The 19,330-nt window shown below is 49.3% G+C and overlaps 2 protein-coding genes across 5 annotated transcripts; both read right to left on the bottom strand.

Annotated features, from left to right (window-relative positions):
* Positions 1 to 589: 589 nt before the first annotated feature.
* Positions 590 to 10,496, bottom strand: LOC6597172 (insulin-like growth factor-binding protein complex acid labile subunit). The gene is made up of 4 exons (XM_026989562.1): positions 9,267 to 10,496; positions 2,584 to 3,592; positions 2,316 to 2,514; positions 590 to 2,250 (listed from the first exon to the last, which is right to left on the bottom strand). Exons 1-4 carry the CDS (start codon positions 9,557 to 9,559, stop codon positions 1,328 to 1,330), a joined length of 2,424 nt encoding a protein of 807 aa, XP_026845363.1. The 5' UTR covers positions 9,560 to 10,496; the 3' UTR covers positions 590 to 1,327.
* A 2,217-nt stretch (positions 10,497 to 12,713) lies between these two features.
* On the bottom strand, positions 12,714 to 18,927 carry LOC6597171 (large proline-rich protein bag6). 4 transcript variants are annotated; one of them, XM_026989401.1, is made up of 11 exons: positions 18,609 to 18,927; positions 18,415 to 18,532; positions 18,139 to 18,350; positions 17,283 to 18,071; positions 16,520 to 17,207; positions 16,294 to 16,374; positions 15,485 to 16,063; positions 14,684 to 15,256; positions 14,500 to 14,624; positions 14,127 to 14,438; positions 12,714 to 14,066 (listed from the first exon to the last, which is right to left on the bottom strand). In XM_026989401.1, the coding sequence occupies exons 1-11, from the start codon at positions 18,672 to 18,674 to the stop codon at positions 13,719 to 13,721; spliced, it is 3,891 nt and encodes a 1,296-aa protein (XP_026845202.1). In that variant the 5' UTR covers positions 18,675 to 18,927; the 3' UTR covers positions 12,714 to 13,718. The 4 variants fall into 4 exon arrangements, with proteins under 4 accessions (XP_026845202.1, XP_026845203.1, XP_026845204.1 ...); XM_026989402.1 differs by having other exon boundaries at positions 14,684 to 15,253; positions 18,609 to 18,674; XM_026989403.1 differs by having other exon boundaries at positions 14,127 to 14,396; positions 18,609 to 18,674.
* Positions 18,928 to 19,330: the final 403 nt, after the last annotated feature.

Below are 19,330 nucleotides of genomic sequence, written 5' to 3' on the forward strand. Positions count from 1 at the left end.
TCGAAGCCATCGTTCATACTTTTTAAACACATTGATGTAGCAATGTAGAATTGTATCACAGTGAGACTCCTGTGCAATGGACTGATGATGGATCAGCTCCAAAAGGATTTCGGTCCAAAGAAATAAAGTTACCCATAAGTTATGTTATCGCAGCGCCTGAAAGCCAAGACGAACGTTTGGCAAGAGGGATGGGGCAGCGGCAGTACAACAGCCAGCAGTATGCAGCAGTCTGGACCCGATCTTCCAGGTCGAATGGCATGTTGAGCAGGAACATGGGCTGCTCCAGGAGCTGGGTTCGTTGGTTAATCTGATTCTTGAACATAGACTTTTTTTATATGAAAAGATTATTATCTTTTTATCTTCTGATAGATTGTTAAAAGTAAAAATGTCACTTAATTCATTGAAAGATGCAGAAACTAACGACTGTTTTTCGATATTTGACTTTTATTTACGATTTTTATTTAGAATACCATTTTCATTTCAATATAATTACACGCTAAAATCTAATTTCTCATCTTGTTAACGAAACGGATAACAATAGTATATAATTTTTGTTTTTCGTTTTTCTTGTATAGTGTGTGTGTGTGTGTGTGTGTGTGTATGTGCGTTGCTACGTCTGTGTGAGTGTGTGCGTTGTGAATGTCTGCGCTTTTTTGCTTAGTTTTTCGCATTTTCCGGCTCCGTTTTTGTTTTGTTTTGCTGTGTTTTGTTTTGCTGTTTTCTAGATCTAAGTACCTAACATTTTAGACGAATTGCAACGAACGTGTATGGTGTGTACAGTTATTAAATGTTTAATATGTATATTTATATGTGTATGTATGTATATATGCATATTCCATAACGCCATCTGTCGCGCTTCCTTCCTTCCACTTCCGTTTCCGCTCTCACGATCTTTCACGGTTCTTTCTTTCGTTCGTTTCTATTCCTATTCCCACACACACATCGATAAATTGAGCCCCCAACAAAAAAGCTTAAAGCATAAGACAGTACCGTTCGTCAGTCCTCGTTGTGTTACGTCATGGGTCATGGGTCATCGATACTCTTCTCCAGTTCCTCTCCTCTCCCCTCCTCTCCTGCCTGTTGCCCCGTATCAAATGAAATCGAATCCACAAAAAAAAAAAAAAAAAACACATTATGTCCGGTCCCCGTCCTGGCATCTTTTCGATTTAGCGATCGCTTAAATAAAACATAAAAACTAAATTAACTTAAGGCATACTCGTACGATACACATCCAAATCTCGTCCCCCGCCAGCCTGCCTGCTCCTACGCCCGCGCTGCGATTTATATTTAAATATTCGTTATGTCCCCTTACACGGGGGGCACCGCCTCACTCCTCGGGCGGCTCCTCAGGCACCTGCAGACTCTGGGCCGACTCCGCGTGCACGGAATTCGCCTGCGAATCGGAGTCCTCCTCGAGCACATTCGTTTTGCTCGGCGGCGGCGTGGGCGGCTGTACCAGATTGGGTATGTACTCCACCGTCTCGTACTCGGTCTTGGCCACCGACTCGTGGTCCAGGTCCCGCTCGTGGTCGTGCTCGAGCGGATCCTCGACCGCGACAGGCGGCACCGCCTGATCCGCCTCCTTGGGCACAATGGGCAACTCCCCCCCGGCGATTCCCGTGTCATTGATGGGCATGGGGTCCGCGTGCGGCACCACATTCGGCTCCTCGATGTCTAGGATGATGGGCAAGGTCTCGTTCGGCTTCGGCGTTGTCGTGCTAGTCGTTGTCGTTGTGGGTGCAGTGGTCGTCACCAGCTCCGTGGCAGCCATCTGACTGTTGGGCGTCGTTGTTGTCGTCACTATCGCAGCGGTGGTTGTGGTGTTCGTGATGGGCGGAATTGGTGTCGTCGTTGCGGTCTCATTCCTCTCCAGTTCACTCTTGAGCGGCACAGGCCAAGGCGTGGTGGTGGTGGTGAGTAGAGGCGGCAGGGGACCCACCGCCGTGGTGCCAATAATCACTGGATTGATCAGCGGCTGGCCCAGCGTGGCTATGAGCGGCGGCAACAGCTCCTCGTTGGTCTTGAGCAGCGTCGGCACTAGCATCTGCACCACCGGCTTGGCATCCTCTCCCCCACCGATCTTTAGGTTGGTCATCAGCAACGGCAGGTCAATCTTGTAGAGCATCGGTAGGACCGTGCATACTTCCTGGTCGTTTTCAAAGCACTGCGATCGCCCACGGATACGCGCATCTTGGACGGCCATCAGGGGGCAGAGCTCATTGAGGCGCACATCACACATGATCGGATTATCTGCGAAAGAATATGGAGAGGCATAAATGATCGCGGTAGTCAGGGTCTGGGTCTGGAGAACTCACCATCCAGATGTATCTCCAGTTTGCCGGCTACATTGTGATTCTTGCAGCGCGTATTCGTCACGAGCTCGCTCGAGATAGTCGTGATTTGGTTGTTCGTCAGATTGGCCTGGCACAGCACGGGCAGTCCGTTGAAGTCCCGCTCCAGTTTGGTGATGTTGTTGAAAGCCAGCTTTAGGATCTTCAGATTGGGAAGCATCGTCTGCGGAAAGGAGGAAGCGAGTGTATTTTAGAAAACAAAGTTTCAGAGAGTGTCGGGGTCACCACTTACGGTTTCGAGAGGCTTGAGCTCCACCAGCTGATTGCCTGTCATGTCGAGGATCTCCAGTCGTTGCATGCCATCAAAGTCGCCGAGCAAGAGATGCTCCAGTCGGTTTGCAGACAAATCGAGTATACGCAGATTTCCCAGACCGGCCAGGGCGCCATCCAGGGAGACGATCTGGTTGTTATCGAGTCGTAGTGCGAACAGCACAAGCTCCTGCACTCCCTTGGTGCTAGGCAGGAGTCGGCTGATGCGATTATGGGACAGATCGAGCCGTTTGAGCAGGCGTAGGCCGTGCAGCTCCTCCATGGAGAACTCTTCCATGTCGTTGAACGAGAAATTGGCGATCGTCAGCTTTACCATGGGCAGGAGCGAAGAGTTCAGCGAGCGAATGTGGTTGCTGGCAAGGTGGAGGACATCCAGGCGACCGCAGGCCTGAAACTCGTCCTGGGCCAGGTACTCCAGCTCGTTGTTGCCGGCCAGCAGTTCTTCGAGGTCCTGCGAGTTCCTCAGGACGCGGTCAAACGAGCGCAGGCGATTGAAGTGCACGTGGATCGTCTGCAGATATCGCATCCCGGCCATGTTCGCCGGCAACCTTTCCAGCCGATTGTTGTGAGCCATTAGCAGGCGCAGTCGGCTGCCATCCGGCAGCTCCCCATCCAGGTCACTGATGTTGTTTGCATTGATAAAGAGCGACTGGAGCACGTGCAGGTCATGCAGCGACCCATTGAGCGACTCTATCTGGTTGCGCCCCAGATGGAGGATTAGCAGGCTCTGCGGAAAGGCGCCTCTGTCCAGCCGCGTGATGTTGTTGCTCGGCAGGATGAGGTTCGTCACCACCTGGATGCCCTTCAGGTCGTCCTGCTGCACCGCCCGTATGTTGCAGCGCCCAATGTCCAGGGTCGCCAGACTCGGCATGTGGTTCAAGACGTGCTTCGGGATCTCGTCGAGTTCGTTGTCGCCGACGCTTAGGTAGGTGACATTCGATAACCCTCGGAACGGCAGCTCGGGCAGCGATCTATAAATAGCGCCAAGAAAAAACACACACATCCATTACCACTTCGTGCAAGTATTATTAGAAGAAGCCCGAATCGGATTCGAGATCATCAGATGGAATGACTAGGCAACGTATCCCGATAATCAAAATATTAGTGCATTATTGATTTTAAATAAAGAAACCACTTGCAACTGGAATGCAGTTTGAATACGGGGAATATTAATAAGTCTACAGGAGGAGGTCTAGATATTCCTAAATCCCACAGAAGCGGAACAACTTTAGGAACTGCTGGATTATCTCCATTATTGATTTAGATTATAGTTTCATACAGAAACTTTACATAATTATGTACAAACATGCACTAGTCTTATCAGATGGGTCCATTAGAAGCAGAACCCACCTCTAAGAAGAAACCAGCTGTTTCCGGATAATTCCACTGCCACCAATCGCGGAAATCTGAATGAAGTGACGAACTATGTTTGTTTATGAAACAGAGGAATTTACGAGAGGCATTCTCGTAATCGGGGACGCAATAACAGCGAAATTTGTATTCCCTTTCTCCTGCATGCTATAGGGAAACCTCCAATCCATCATATATGTACCTTTCAGTTTTCAAGATGTCGTTACGAATATTGGCTACAAATTGTTAATTATCTGCCAAAATGGTTCTATTCTTACTTAATCAATAAACTTTGGATCATCCTTTCTTTGATAGAATAATAAAAGAGAAAATCGCAACTGGAGTTGAAGAACATCGCTCTAGAAATTACCGAACAGCAAATGATTCAAATGAATATTTGAATCGATGATTCATTGAAAGCTCTTATTAGTTTTTAATCGAATAAAGAGGGTCTGGGTCTGGGTCCGGTCTGATCATCCCAGCCCTGGTTCCATCCACACTTTGGACTCGATGACGTAGGCTTATCAGGGACTGAGAGCCATACCATACCCATTCCAGTAGCCGATCCCAGCCAGAGATCTGTATCTTTATCGATGTCTGCAGGTGGCTATTAAGTTGTCGCCGTCGAGGCGCCAAACTGGCCCATGAATGCCATCCATATTCATGATGGGAACTGGGCTGGATGGCGTGCAAATTGCCCGCTTGGGGTGTGGGGACGGGGACGGGGACGGCACTAGCCATAGAGTGGACATCCTTGGCGCCCGTTATTGGTACAGGTAGTACGTGCAGAGATACAGATACACAGGTATACACGAGCGAAAGCAGTGCAGTTTCTAGATTGATTGGCAGACGCTATTTTTAGAGGCATCCAGATCCAGCCAGACATCCATCCCAGCCACATGATCTTGATTGATTGTCCGGCTCCAAGGAGGAGGCAGAGAACTTGTCAAGCGTTGATTATGTAATGAGAAATGCTACGAGTAGCTGCAGGAGAACAGGAGCTGCTGCTGCTGCTGCTGCTGCCGCTGCTGTTGCCTGCCAGCCGTCGTAGATACTGTATCTGTATCTATAATGAGCCCGTTGAACTTGAGCACATGTGGCAGTACATACGAGTAGTAGATAGATGGAGATACAGATGAAGATGAAGATGAATATGAAGATGGGTGATGTTGTTGATGGAGATACATACATAGATACATACTTAGAGGTGCACACACATCTCTCTCTCTCTGTGTTTGTGTGTGTGTATGTACCCGATATATCTTCAATTCCTTAACGTCAGCGGCATAATTGTCACACGACCTAAGCTTGGCCCCTCGATCATTGATTGAGCGTAATAATAAAATTCAATTGGACTGCCTGCCTCTCGGCTCTGGACTGACCCCCAGATCGCAGAGCACCACAGAGAACCCCTGAATTGTGAGGAGAATAACAAAAACATGTTCGAAACATTCCATTTCGGTCGTAATCATGGGGTATTGACGCTTCGTTTCAGCCCCAAAATATCAAAACATCGAAACTTTCCTTCTCATCGATTGTTTACTTTCTCGATTTCAAAAAACAACCCGAAAATCCATAATTTTCTATCGGATGAGGAGGAGGAGGAAGAGGAAGAGAAAGAGACTGTGACTGTGGCATTATCGCATTGGGCCCAGACAGACATCCGATGATCGGGGGAATATTCCATAGTCGATTCGGTCGCGCGGGGGCATCTATTAATTATGCACGAGAGTAGTTATCATAATTAATTGTCAGGCAAACGAAGCCGTCAACACTTTTCGCACTTTCTCAGGGCTGCCTGCTGCTGCTGCTGCTGGTGCTGGTGCTGGTGCTGGTGCTGGTGCTGCTGTTGATGCACTCTGATAATAGCAATAACAACCATATTAATAGCCTCAAACAAATCTGCGAGTGATTGAACATATAACCTACGAGTGTACGCAGACACAGATCTATACAATATACATATGGGATGGGATGGAATGGGATGGATGGATGGCTTATCGCCTGAGAAAAGCACAAGACCAATGTGATCAATCTATCAAAAAGGTCATATACGAGAGAGTGTATTACTCATTCCCCATCCACATCCCCATCCCCATAGCGTACCATACCACACCATCGTGATCTTGAGAGCACCATACATTCACATTCTTCTCGGGTGTCCTGTGCGCCGTAGAGTTCACTAGAGGCTGTGGCTGCTGCCTCCTCTCATTCAATAGTTGTCTACAACTCGAATGAGTTCTGATTAAACCGATCGTAAAAAGCAATCATAAAAATTGAGTTTATTATTTTGGCGCCAGTCATAAAACACAGATTGTACATAAATAAAAATCAACAAAAAACAGTATCTCTTATCAGGGGACTACTGCTGTGCGTCCAAATGTGATCCATATATGGGCTAAGAATGGAACTTAGGAATGTACTTGGACTACTGGGACTTTGAAATCACTCCAACCGAAGGAGGAGCCATATTCTATTAGATGTTTTAGAGCTCTGAATGGCTCTATCGGAATGGGGATTAAAATTGGGCAAAAGAAAGCCATCTCAAAAGAGCAGAAAAAATATAAAATTTGCATATTTGGGACATTTTTTTGTAGAATTATTTGCGTTTAAAAATTTTGTTCGGGACTTTGGAGCTGCAAAGAGATATATCTTTTAATTATCCTAAGCCGCAAAGCCGCATTTCCTTTCACTTTAGATGGAATCTTTTTGTTTACCGAGAGACTGAAGCAGATGCTTGTTCAAAGAACTGGACTGCAAATGGATCATCAAGATGTGATCTTCACAATGGAAGAGTTTATTCATTCATTATGGGATTGTCTTTCAAATTTTTTGTCGAATCGATAACGCCCGGAATCACAGACAGAGATGAGGAAACTCAACCGAGCCGCTGATACGAGGGGTGCTATGAGCGGAGAAATCGTGATCATGATTCGGTCCGATCGGTCGGTGCCGTTGCCGTTGCCGTTGCCGTAGCCGTTGGTGGTGCCTCATAGAACCACACACAGAAACGCACACAGGCACAGGGTAGCAGTATTTTTCCTGACTTGGTTGGCATGATTTGGTCAGAGCGCGATATTAAGGCAATAGGTCAATTATTATAAATTGACATCAATGTAAAAAGTGTTCGCCAGCCTCCGATTCAGTGGCAGTGGCAGCACGCGCTCTTCGCTGAATGCAGAGCAAGAGCAAGACAGAGATCGGAGATCGCAGATTGGGGAGATTGGGGAGATCGTGCAACAACACTGATTCGATTAGGTCGAGTAATTAAATCATTCAGTTTTACATACGAGTATGTGCACATTCGAGTGATTGATTGAATGACTGATTGGGAAATGGATGAGAAAATTAGAAACCGCTCGAATGTAATCCCAGGAAAATCTAGCAACAGTCATCGGAAGCTTCTGGAGAGCCAAGCCAGCCCTAAGTACAGAGCGAGGCTTAATTTATTGGGAAGCTCCTCCCACATAGGGAGGGAACGTACTCCCTTTTCAATTAGTGTCAAATCTATAAAACTCCATGTGATTCCCCTGTGATGCATAACCTTTTCAACTGCAAAAACTAATTATATCATTGTCTTCTAAGAATTGGCTGATGTTTCTACGACTAAAAATAGACTAGAACCTTGTTGGAATTGTTTTTTTTTTATATTTATGAAGAAATATTTCACTGTGCTCTTTTTAAATAATACAATGTTTAAATGCTTCTAAGAAACTCAAGATATTTAAAAACCGATTTAAAAAAATACGAAATTAACGTATTATTATTGAATGAAACACGTGCCACAAAGCAGTAGGTTTCGTGGCGTGGGGCACAAAGAAAGCCTTGAGTCATGCGAGTATTTTGTTTTGAGTCCGATCTCCATTATAATTATAAAGCCGTCGAAGTCAAATATCAATGAACCCGCCGGCAGGCGCTTATGAAATAGGCTCGAATGTTGTTTCTGCTCGTATATTTTTGCAACTGCAGGGCGGAAACAGAGATGGGTACAGGGACGGACAGGGGGTCGTATTTATTTATATTTATATTTGTTATTTATTATTTTTAAATTGCAAATATATAAAAACACAACACAATACGACGCAGCGGCAGTGAGCGGCACTGAGCCGCAGTGGAATCGGATTTCATTCAGAGTCAGAGTCAGAGCCAGAGCTAGAGCCAGAGCCAGAAAACGTGCAAGCCCCGACGCTGCAAAAAGCGATTCCAATAAACTGCAATTATCAATTTTGTATACGCATTAAGTATACGACGCGTCGCTGGCGGTGTCTATAGTCGTATATGCCATATATACCATTTATAGAGACCGTAGGTACCGAGTCGCTGTAGAGCAGAGACAGGGGCTATATGTGTATATAGATGGGGAGCCTCCTCTCTATGTACATATGCATATACATCATGTGTACTCGGTGGAATTGATAAGCCGCAGCTATTCAATTATCAATAATACAAAAAGACGAAAGCCGGGACGGACCGCGAGAGGCAGCCGCTTCTTCTTCAGAGATGCTTAGTTGGTACTGTATTCCGATAGGATCCAATCAAATCGAATCGAATCGAATCGGCTTTGGATCGCATCGGATCTAATCTGGTGGCGCAAACAAACGGTTTTCCTGGAGCCCCGGCTCGTAATTTGTATCAATTCATGGCATGGCATGGCATGGATGGAATGGAATGGAATCGGCTTGTGGACTCCCGACTAGCAGCAAAAAGGCGCGCGAGCTGGCCTTTCCACTTCCTAATTGAAAAATTAAAATTAAATCGGTAATTATGACTCTCGACTTGACCGGGTCCACCTCCATTCCATCTCCATCTCAATTTGCCCAATTGAGGGATGGATGGCCATAGATAATGAGGCGTCTCCATCTCGGATCTCTCTTTGACGTCAACTCAAATCCACCCCGATCTGTCCGGGCTGTCCATTCTGTCCGTTGTTATTGTTTTAGTATCTACTTGGGATGTAAACAAGCCCTGGGAGTAGCAGAAAGCACATTTTTCGTGCATTTACATAAGTAGAATAATATGTACTGTATATGGAAATTTGTATACTTTTTTCATTATATTTTGCTCGGTTTTTATTGGGTTTAAGGAACCTAAATTGATAGCCATGCGAGCGGAAAATTCTGCTTCTCAACGGAACCCAGGGAACTGCCGTCAGGCCAGGCCAGGCCAGACCAGGCCAGGGGAACTGTCTGCCGACAGCCGACAGCCCGGCCTTGAACCATGCCCATGTCTCCAGGTCTCTGGATATTAGCAAATGATATACGATCGATATCTAATTTAAAAATAAGTTCAAATCACCTTAGTCCATTCCATTGCATGCGTAGCTTGTATAGGTTGAAGTTCATATCCGTAAACGATCGCATCTCCAGGTCGTCTAGTTGGGAGTGGGTGATCTTCAGGTCGGTGTGCACATCGGGATTTAGCTTATTGGCCAGGGTGTCCACAATGGCATTGAAGGACTCTAGCTTTTCGCAGGAGAGCTCCACATAGTTGGAGGCCTTGCCGGTCTCGCAGGTGCAGGGCGAGATTTCCGGACGGACCGAGCACTGCAGCGAAGCTATGTGGAACACGGCGTACATGAGGGAAGTCATTTTCTGGCCGTCGCTCGCTCACACTCTTTTCGCTATAATTAATTTCTTTAATTCAAAGAAGGCACAGGCACTTTCTCCGAGTCACCTTACACACACAATTCACAACTCACGAAGTAACAAAGTCACAAAGTCACAGTTCACGACTCACTATTCACTGCTGTTCGGATCGAGGATGCGGAGGTGCATGCCGTTGGGCGGCGGATTATCAACTGTTTGTACGATTCAGTGGCGGCGCAGGCAGCTCGGGGAATATCGCTGGCTGGGCCCGTGGTCTGGGGAAAACACACACGCACACACACACAAACACAACCAACGTCTCGGCGATGGGCTCGATCGATGGGCTAAGCGAACAGATGTGTGCGTGATGCGGGGGTTTCCATAGTTTGCCTTAGTTTTCCGGCAGGATTTTTCGGATTTCGGGTATTCTGTGGAACCGATCCTCACTTTTCGAGCTCTGGCATCGAATTTCACTGACTTCCCGTTGCGCTTAGGCGTAAGTCGAACGGCATGCACACAGGGGACGGACCGACACACCACACACGCTGTGCAGGGCACCCTCTCGGATCGGGGGTTTGGGACGGAGATTGGGCTCCAATCCAATCCAATCCAATCCACTCCGCCGTAGTCGTAGTCGTACCGCGCTCACTTGCCGCGCACTCTCTCTCTTTCTATCTCAGTCGTTCGGCTAGGCTGACCTCTTGACCCGCGCCCCAGTGTACGTAGATCGGAGCAATGCTTGGAATTAATCTTCTAAAAAATTGTTGTATTGTTGATTTGTTTTCGAAAAAAAACCGCGAGTACTGGGAGTATTCTGTACTCTGTGTGTGGGTTGTGCTCGTATGGGTACTACTCGTATAAGGTATAAGGTTCGATCGAATCGATCTCTCGCGCACTCGCAATATTTCCCGATTTCTAGCCCGGTGATCACGTCTTTATTCCAGCACGGTCCGCTGCGAGTGTGGGTCTGGTCTGGGAGTGGGAATCAAATCGCTGAGGATCCGATCCGATCCGATCCATCCGTATGCTGCGCTGCCGCTGCGGCGCGTCGCTGCTACTTCTCGTCGCTCTCTCTCTCTCTCTCTCTCTATCTCTCTCGAGGTTTCGTCTTCTGTTTCTGCTGCACTCGCAGAGCTCTCGTGTCTCTTGTTTCTCTCTCCTGTGGAGCGACTTTTGGGTGGTTTGAGGCGCAAGTTTCGGCCCAAAGGCTATATCTTTTTAAGGTGAGGCATAGGTGATGGACTCTAAGAGGGCGTTCTCTCAATGGGCACCTATATATTTAGCCGTGGGAGAAAGAGAGAGCTGCAATCAATAGGCAACTCGAAAGAGCGGAAGTGCCTCCTAAATTATGAAAAGGTGAAGGTTTTGCGGAGAGCCCTCCCAAGGTAGATGAATGGCCTCACCTTTTTTTAATTACACCTTGGCCATTGGCCTATTGGGATGGAGGTAGGTAGGGTAGGTGGAGGCCTGCTGCCATGCCACAATTGTGCACGACACTCTATTACATGTGTTCCTGGTCTCTCGGCGCCAGGCATCAATCTCCATCTCCCATCGCCCATCGCCTATCTCGATCTGCAGCAGCAGCAGCAGCATCAGCAGAAGTCGGCGCCAGCGCTGCCTCCGCACATTGCTGCCACAGTGCACTGCTTGTGCGTGTTCTCCTCCAAGATGTGCCCCCTTTGAGTGCGCGGCTGGGAGTTGTCTTCTCAGGAACCTAGGCCATGCCGTCGTCGATCTATGTATGGGGCATCATTATCATCACATCATCATTGATGTACGGGTACGAGATGCATATGGATATGGACACATGTTCGATACACATGCTGCTGTTACATAGCCACGCACATATATACATATGTACAACCCTATGTATGTACATACATATGTACATATGTACGTGCATGTGGTGCATCTTGTTATGCTGCTTGTTTGTCTGTCTGGCTGCCACTTTTACGCACTTTTGATAAATTGTCCTTTACACACTGCCACGCTGCTGCACGCACATATGCGCGCTGCCGCCTGCCACACAATCTGGCAGCATCTTCGGGAGATGTTTTTAATTACTATTACTCCGATCTGCTCCGATCCGTTCCGTTTCAGTGCCTTATGCCGAGATGATCTTGGGAATGCCTAGGCTCTGTGCTCTGTGCTCCGGGCTCTGGGGTCTGGTCTTGAGGTCAAGGATTAGCGACGACACTAATTGAGATCGAGCCAAAAACATTTCAATCCCCCAGTGACTGTGATGAAAATTTTCCATCGAACCTACTTGGCGCCAGCCTCAATCACAGTGCAGCAAGGGAGCAGTAGGCCTGCGAGGAGCCATGCATCAAAGTCTGCAGCCTTAATTTATTTCAAAGTTCTGGGGACCCGCATACATAATGAACCAGGGGCCCCATAAATGCCCAGGCTGCGAATTCCGCGCATTCCCCGAGACGGAGACCGGAGACGCCGACCAGAGACCAGAGACCAGAGAGCAGAGAGCAGACCCAACCGAACCGCTTTCAATGCGCGTGCCAGCTCTCCCCTTTTGGGGGCAATTAATCAACGGGTGGAGAGGCCTTCAAGTGATTGCCACTTCTGCCTTCTGGCGGTGACACACACGCCCGGTCGCATCAGCCGCATCGCATCGCCATTTAGGCTGCAATCTCTGGAGTAGTTTGGGTACTGTTCTTTGTACGAGTTGATCCTTTTAAACGATCGATAAAGATCCGACCTAAGACTATTGGGATTCCCTTTTTCATACCCATACGATTCGACTATGTGCCTCCTCCAGCAGGTGCTCTGGAGTCTGTCCTTGTGCCTGTAGGGGATTGGCTATTAAATATCCAGAATATGGTGGATTGGTGGACCCTGGGATAGGATGTGAACTGCATAAGTCCGTTAGTCCACCAAGCATCATTTAATTGTTTCTCAAAGGATGCACCATATCGATTTCGAATTTCTTTTGAGCATTAAAAAGGTGGTCACATGACATTGCTGTTTTCTGCTTTACACTTTCGAAACGCACTGTCCACTGTCACGACCGAAAACTGTTGGTATTAAAAATATACATCGATTACGTAGCCACTCTATTTATAAAATCCAATCATCACAGAGTAAATATTTAAAGAAAAGCGCGATATATTAATTATTATTATTTATTCGTACAATTTTTATTTTCTTTGCTCGATTTTTGTTGTTTTTGATTTTGCGTATTTCTTCTTGTTTTTGCACATAAATATACTCAACAATTTTAATGTGACACTTTTTCGTGTTTCGAGTGCAGGCGACAACAATATTAAGAGTAGGATAAAGGAATTTCGTGACGATGGGGGATGGGGTCCGCTTGGATGGATGGAAAGGCAGATGGCGCGCCAGGTCGGTTGGTGTGGGATGCGGACCGGTGTTGGTACAGGTCGTTCCCTGTAGAAGCCCCTTCCTCTGCTCCATTAGCCGCGCGTAGGTTGTTGTAATGGGTCTGTTTTTGCACTGTCGCCACTTGAGCGGTGGCTGCAAATTCCTGACTATTCGTCATCAACAGTCATGTGCCTTCAGGCGGCTCACGTCAATCGGCGCCAGCCAAAATATTTAGCTGGAATTCGGCTGTCGTCACGGGTCTCTGTTGGCCGAGACCCAATACGTCACGCGACACGGGGACGCCATCGCCACTTGGACTGCAATTGAAAGCATTTAGATGGTATCATGCCCTACCAAAGCCTCATCGTGTGTGGCCCTAGTCCATCCGCCGTTCATCAGCCATCGTCGATCGTCGATCGTCCATCGTCCATCGTCCATCGCCTTTGTTCCGGTTAATATGCTCCTTCTTTTTTGTATCGTTGTCCCAAATGGCTTCGCTTTTTGTGTGGGTTTCATTTCGTTTCCAGCAGTGTGTGGAAATATCGGTTGGGGATTATTATTATCATTCTATCGTATTACTCGGTGCGCTGGGTGTGGTGGTACTTCCGTATTCTGATTCCAATTGTGGTTGGTTCCGATTATGGTTTCCTTTGCCTGTTGTCGCCGCCGCTGTCGTCTCATAGTTTAAACAGAACTTATCAATTAACTAAAGTACTATATGTACGGTATACTTAAAGGTATAATGTACAACAAGCGCCACACACGCACAAACACACCGACGATGTGATGGGGGGGTCGCTTGTTAAGCTCCCAAAAGGTTTTTCGTCTACTTATGCTCTGTGAACTTGGCGATCTGCGGATACTTGCTGGGCGTAAAGTCAACGTCTTTCTTGATCCGATCCCGCACATTGGTGCGCATCGCCTCCGTGTAGGAGGCCAGCAGGGACGCATCGTGGGTCATCGAATCGATCACAGCATCTACGTTAACTGAGGAGCTGGCGGCAGTTCCGTTTGCATTGACACCCAGCCCGGCGCTCTGAATGGCCCGCTGCACCCCGCTGGCAATCAGACACTCCACGTTGGCCGTGGGCTTATCCGTCTGGATGATCTTGCGACGCTTGGCGGACATGCCAGAGATGTAGGCATCAGAGTAGGGTGGCTGAGGGCTGTTTTGCTGCGGAAACACCGAGAGATTTTCATTTCTGATCAGATGGGGCAAGTTTGGGGCACTTACCTCAGCCTGCGTCTGTAGGTCGCGCGTTATCGCGGGCAACCAGTCACTGGGGAAACTCATGTGCCAGGACTCGGAGCCGAGAACCACCGGTGGAAGAGATGTCTCCGCTACGGGAACACTGTTGCTGGTGGTGGTGGCGGTGGTGCTTGTGTTGCTGTTGCTGTTACTGGTACTGCTACTGCTGCCGGCCACTTCAGTCATCTCCACGTCCGTGTCGAGTACCTCCGCCTGTGCCTGCTGATGCGGCTGGTTCGGCTGTTTTGGCTGTTGCTGCAGATTGAAGGCACGCGACGGTTGCGCACCGAATTGCGGCTGTGATTTATTGCGTTTTGCATAAGGCTTAATGCTAAAAGACAGGAGTCAGGGAACTTACCTCGCCAGCAGTGCCAAGGTCTGTCTGCGCGTTCCGCAGGACGAGGAACTGTTGGGCATCTGCGGTGTCTGTCTGGGTTGGAATTCTGGGGTCAACGTAGACCCACAAGGCTTGGTTCTGAAAACCTGCAAGAAGATCAGTGATGAAGAGCCAAACTGTTAGTGTGCAGGAAGGATATACTCACTGGTACGCCGCAGTGGGTTGCGCAGTCTGGCCATCGTTAGGTGCCAGTAAATCTCCGCATTGTCACTGCCCAGGCAAAGTAAGAGCACGCTGAACAGCCGTACGCGGAACTGCTCACAGATCTTCTTGAGGCTCTGCTCGAACTGGCCCACAGTGCTGGGGGCCGAAATGCACAGTTCCATGATGAGGCGCAAACTCTGGCGCAAGATGTTGGTTACAGATTCGCGCGAGTCGTACTGCGGCAGCTCGTACTGCGGCAAAAAGATCAGGCTCTCGGTGAACCACTCAAGGGCGCGGCTGATGGCGCCGGGTATGGTCTCCTCGTTGATGGGCGCTCCCTCGAAGACGCTGTCGTTCAGAAAGCTGCTCAGCTCCGAGCGCAGATTACTCGATCTATCACTGAAGTGTGATGATGATGTCGGTGTGACTGTGGGTGTGACTGGGACTGCAGCTGTAGCTGTAGCTTCTGTAGGTGGAACGCTCATGTTGACCGCGCTTGTGCGGTTGGGTGTGGTGAAAAAGTTGACCATTTCGGCAATTCCATCCGTGTTGTTGACGGCGCTGGCTGAAGCTGCTTGCGAAATATTTCGTACAGCATTAAACAACGTATTTGAGGTTCTTGATGATGGGGTTAATGGTAAGAGTAAGCCACTGGAAACCACTGCCCGAAAGGTGTGCCTTGGCAGCCCCAAGGCACACCCCTCTATCGGCAGTCGCATGAATTGTGGTTTCCGACTGTATATTTGTGCAATGAGAGAGAATGAGGGTGGCAGACAGCGAAGATCTGGGTAGGAAAACTTACCAGAAGGCACTCCTACGTCGGCGGCCGAGGCAGCCGATGCAATAAAGGAGGAGGGGGAATCGGCGTCTTCCATAGCTGCGTTTGGCCTGCGATTGTTATTGGCGCTACTGTTGTTGTTGTTTTGCGGCAGCGGCTCCGGCTCGCGAATGTGGTGGCTGTTACACGGCAGGAAGCGGTCGAAGGCCGTGTGAGTCGGTGCGATGCGTCCGCCCCAGTTGTTGTTGCCGCCAATCTGGATCTGGGGCCGTGACGTGGAGCGCGTCTGTGTGGCGGTTGTCGGCAATGTGTTGGCCCGCTGCTCTCCACTGCGCGTGCCTGTCGAGGTCGAGGCTCCTCCAGTGCTGGAACTGCTGTTGGCCGCGGTAGCTGCTTCTTCTGCAGCCTGTCCACTCTCGGTGGTCGCTTCGGGCGCTGACTCCGGCCCCGGGGCTGGGGGACGTGCGGCAGCAGCCATCACATGCACGGGCAAGTTGATGGACATAATGTTGGGGGCGCTGAACTCCACTTGCACATCGTTAGTATCGTTGGCGGCTCTGTTCACAACGGCCTGAATGAGACGGGCCATATCCAGCTGGGGATCTGCAAAGGAGGAAGCTTTAGCAGGGCCACCTTAACAGCGAATACGGGCAGGGATTAAAGATTGGAGGCTGGCAAGCCAAAAGAAAACGAAACAACAAGGTTAAAACGGAGCTGAGAGTCGCAGCTAGCAGCTCAGCGAACAAGGGATGCAAACGTGAATGAAATGAGCGTTACGGGACCATGTCTGAGATGGCGGGCAAAATCAACAACAATTAAACAACAAAACATACTGGGCGGTGGCAGGGCCACGGGCATATAGAGCCGCAGCCTAGGTGGCAATCGGGGCCCCTCAGATTGATCTGGAGCTTCATCTAGAAATTCGACAAAGGACATATGGGCGTTTCAAAAGTCAGGATACAGTTTAAGGTTAACAATTATGAAGTTCTTTAGGTATTACAGAAATCACAAATTGTAGATCTGAAACGCACTGTAAACTGTTGGACACCGAATTCTTACCCAAACCGAGACTCTGTGGCTGCGGCTGTGGCTGGGAGGCCTGAGGGCCTGCATTGCGTGTCACCATTGGCTCGTCGACGGGATCCTCAACGGGTCCACCCTGGGTAGGTATGCCAATGGCGGCCACCGCTCCGACAGCCATCTGAACAGCGGCTTCGGCTGCTTGAGCAACCTGAGCAGCTTCAGCGGAAGCAAGAGCCGTTTGGGCTGCACCCCGGGCCAAGACCGCGGTCCAAGGTACCGGATTGGTAGTCGCGGATCCTGCATCAGGCAGTTCGGTTGGTGCCGCGTTTGCTGCATTTGGTCTAGGATTTCCTCTGGCCATGGCTGACGCGTAGTTAGCACCTGCATGTGTAATAATCTGTGCAGTTGCACTCAAAGTGTTTCTTGCAGCCTCTTCGACATTCCTTGATAGGCCCGGGGGGCGTGCACCGGGAGCACGCTGGTCAACATTATTGGTGGCCTGCTGTATGACCTCGAGGGGCGTAAAATGGGGCGCGAATATGTTATTGGAGCGTATGTAGCCGCTCTGCTCCACGAGAATGGGCCGACAGGTGAGCACGCGTGGGCCGGGCTGCGAGAGGTCCAGCATCAGGTCGGATATGGCGTGCTGAGCGTGCGATAAGTAGTGGAAGGCCTCCGAGACACGATCGAAGATGCGCTGGGCATTCTCCCGTCCAGTAGTGTCCTGCGGGGGAGGAGAACGAACTTTAGTAAGAGGTAAAGACCAGACACGGGTTCCCTTTTGGTAACTTTGGCTTACATTCTCCTCAAATGTGGGATCGTTCTCAAGTATATCGTAGTAGCGATCAACAAAGGGTGCCAGACGCGTCTGAACACCGCGGTAGCGCTGTATGACATGGCCCAGCACCTGCGGGCGAGTGCGACGACGTGTAGCGCCATTTGGACCCCCATTGGCTGGGACGCCATCGCCGCCAGCTGGAGCATTGCTGGCACTCTCTGCAGCGCTGGGACCGGAAGCAGCAGCACCAGCACTAGCACTACCCGCAGGTTGACCACCTACAGCTCCCTCTGCATCCCCTTCTGGTGTGGGGGTGGCGGATCGGTCCGAGGCACCGTCTGGACCATCTTCATCGTCCGAGTCAATGACATCTTCAATTATGACGGTGGCGGCTGTGGTCTCGCCATTGGCGTCGGCAGCTGCTCCGGCGGCTCCCTCGAGAGTTGCCTCTCCGGCACGCGGCTCCATCGTCTCGCCACTCTCATTGGTGTAGACCGTGGGCAACTGTAGGACAGTGTAGTTGCGTGCGCCGGTGCGGGTAAGGGCGGCAGTGACCGCGTCCTGGACCATGTCGATGATGTTGTTGTTACGTGGCATATCAGTGGAAGAGACGCCTACCTCCACCACTGTCGACTCCATGGACCAGCGACCGCGCTGCAGAATGTCCAGGGATTGGTTGTTAAGCCCCACCGAAGGGTTCTCCAGATAGGCGGCGATGTTGTTGGCGCAATCGATCATGTGTAGAGCGACAGTGATGCGATTGATGCAGAAGGACGAAGAGTTCGGGAAACGACCGGGTGGAGTGCGTGTCTACAGATTACATACAGATTAAATCAGTAAGCATCAAAAAAGAGAACCGTCTCTTGGGGAGACTTACCCCAGCCCCGGGACCGTTGGGCACTGGTATGGACATCGTTCCTACTAGCATGCCATCGAGAGCGCGGAAGTAGGGCGAAGTGCGCATGCTGCCTGGCGGCGGACGTGTCACTGTGCGAGCGGGACGCATGGGCTCATCGTTGTGGCGAGCATTGGTGCCGCGCTGCGAGAAGGGCGGGCGCTCGGCGACGTGCAATACCTTGCCAGCGACATCTTCAAAGGAATATGCCAGCAGATTAGCAAAAGTACCTGCTGTGGCTAGGGACAAATGACTCACCGTATTCCTTGACTTGCTTGTCGTCGGCCAGCACACGCCCCTGGTATATAATTCGCTGGTTCTCCGCTGCAATGCTGGTCTTCTCAGCTATTTGGTCCTTGAACTGGCGAATTGTTATCTACGTGGAGAGAGAGGGACGCGCGCGGGCTTTAGTCAAAGGGCTTCCACTCTGGACACACAACCTCAAAAATTACCTCATTGTCGATGTTGAATTCGTGTGTACGCGCATCCAAGGTTTTTACCTTCAGATTTATTTTCATTTTTACTGCTGTCTTTTATATGGACTGCCACGAAAATCAGTGAAATTTGTTCTTTTGCACCGCACACCGCAAAAAAATTCCAAACAGACTGTTGCAAGGGTGCTGACGGGGGGAGGAAAATCGGTTTCGGTGTCGCTGCTGTCACCTTCTATATCGCTCTCTGTTTCTCGCGCTAGCAGTTTTATTGTTTTCCCTTGCTCCTCGTCTTTTCTGATTTTCTCGTTGGTCGCTCACGCACGCAAAGTTTACCGAGCTGTGAAAAGTGTATGACGTATTAATTATATATAAATATGTATATATTAATATGTTACACTATTTGGTTTTCCAACAAGTTTAGTTGTTGTTATGTTATCGATCACAATATGCAGTCTGACCCTCAGAAATATACTGTTATATACCAACGGCACATACCAGCGGTATATTACAGTATATTTCTGAGGGTGCGGTATGCGATAGTAAGTCCGTGGGAGGAATTCCCAGGAGACGGTTGTCTTTTTTGATACTTACTAATATAATCTGTAGACACGCACTCCACCCGGTCGTTTCCCGAACTCGTCGTCCTTCTTCATCTATCGCATAACTGTGGCGCTGCCTATCTGGACCTACACCAACGAAAGTAGCAAAAAGCCGGCGCCGTTTGAACTGAAAAATGTATT

This window comes from Drosophila persimilis, unplaced genomic scaffold, assembly GCF_003286085.1.
Source record: "Drosophila persimilis strain 14011-0111.01,24,50 unplaced genomic scaffold, DperRS2 tig00000431-arrow-pilon, whole genome shotgun sequence".
NCBI lineage: Eukaryota > Metazoa > Arthropoda > Insecta > Diptera > Drosophilidae > Drosophila > Drosophila persimilis.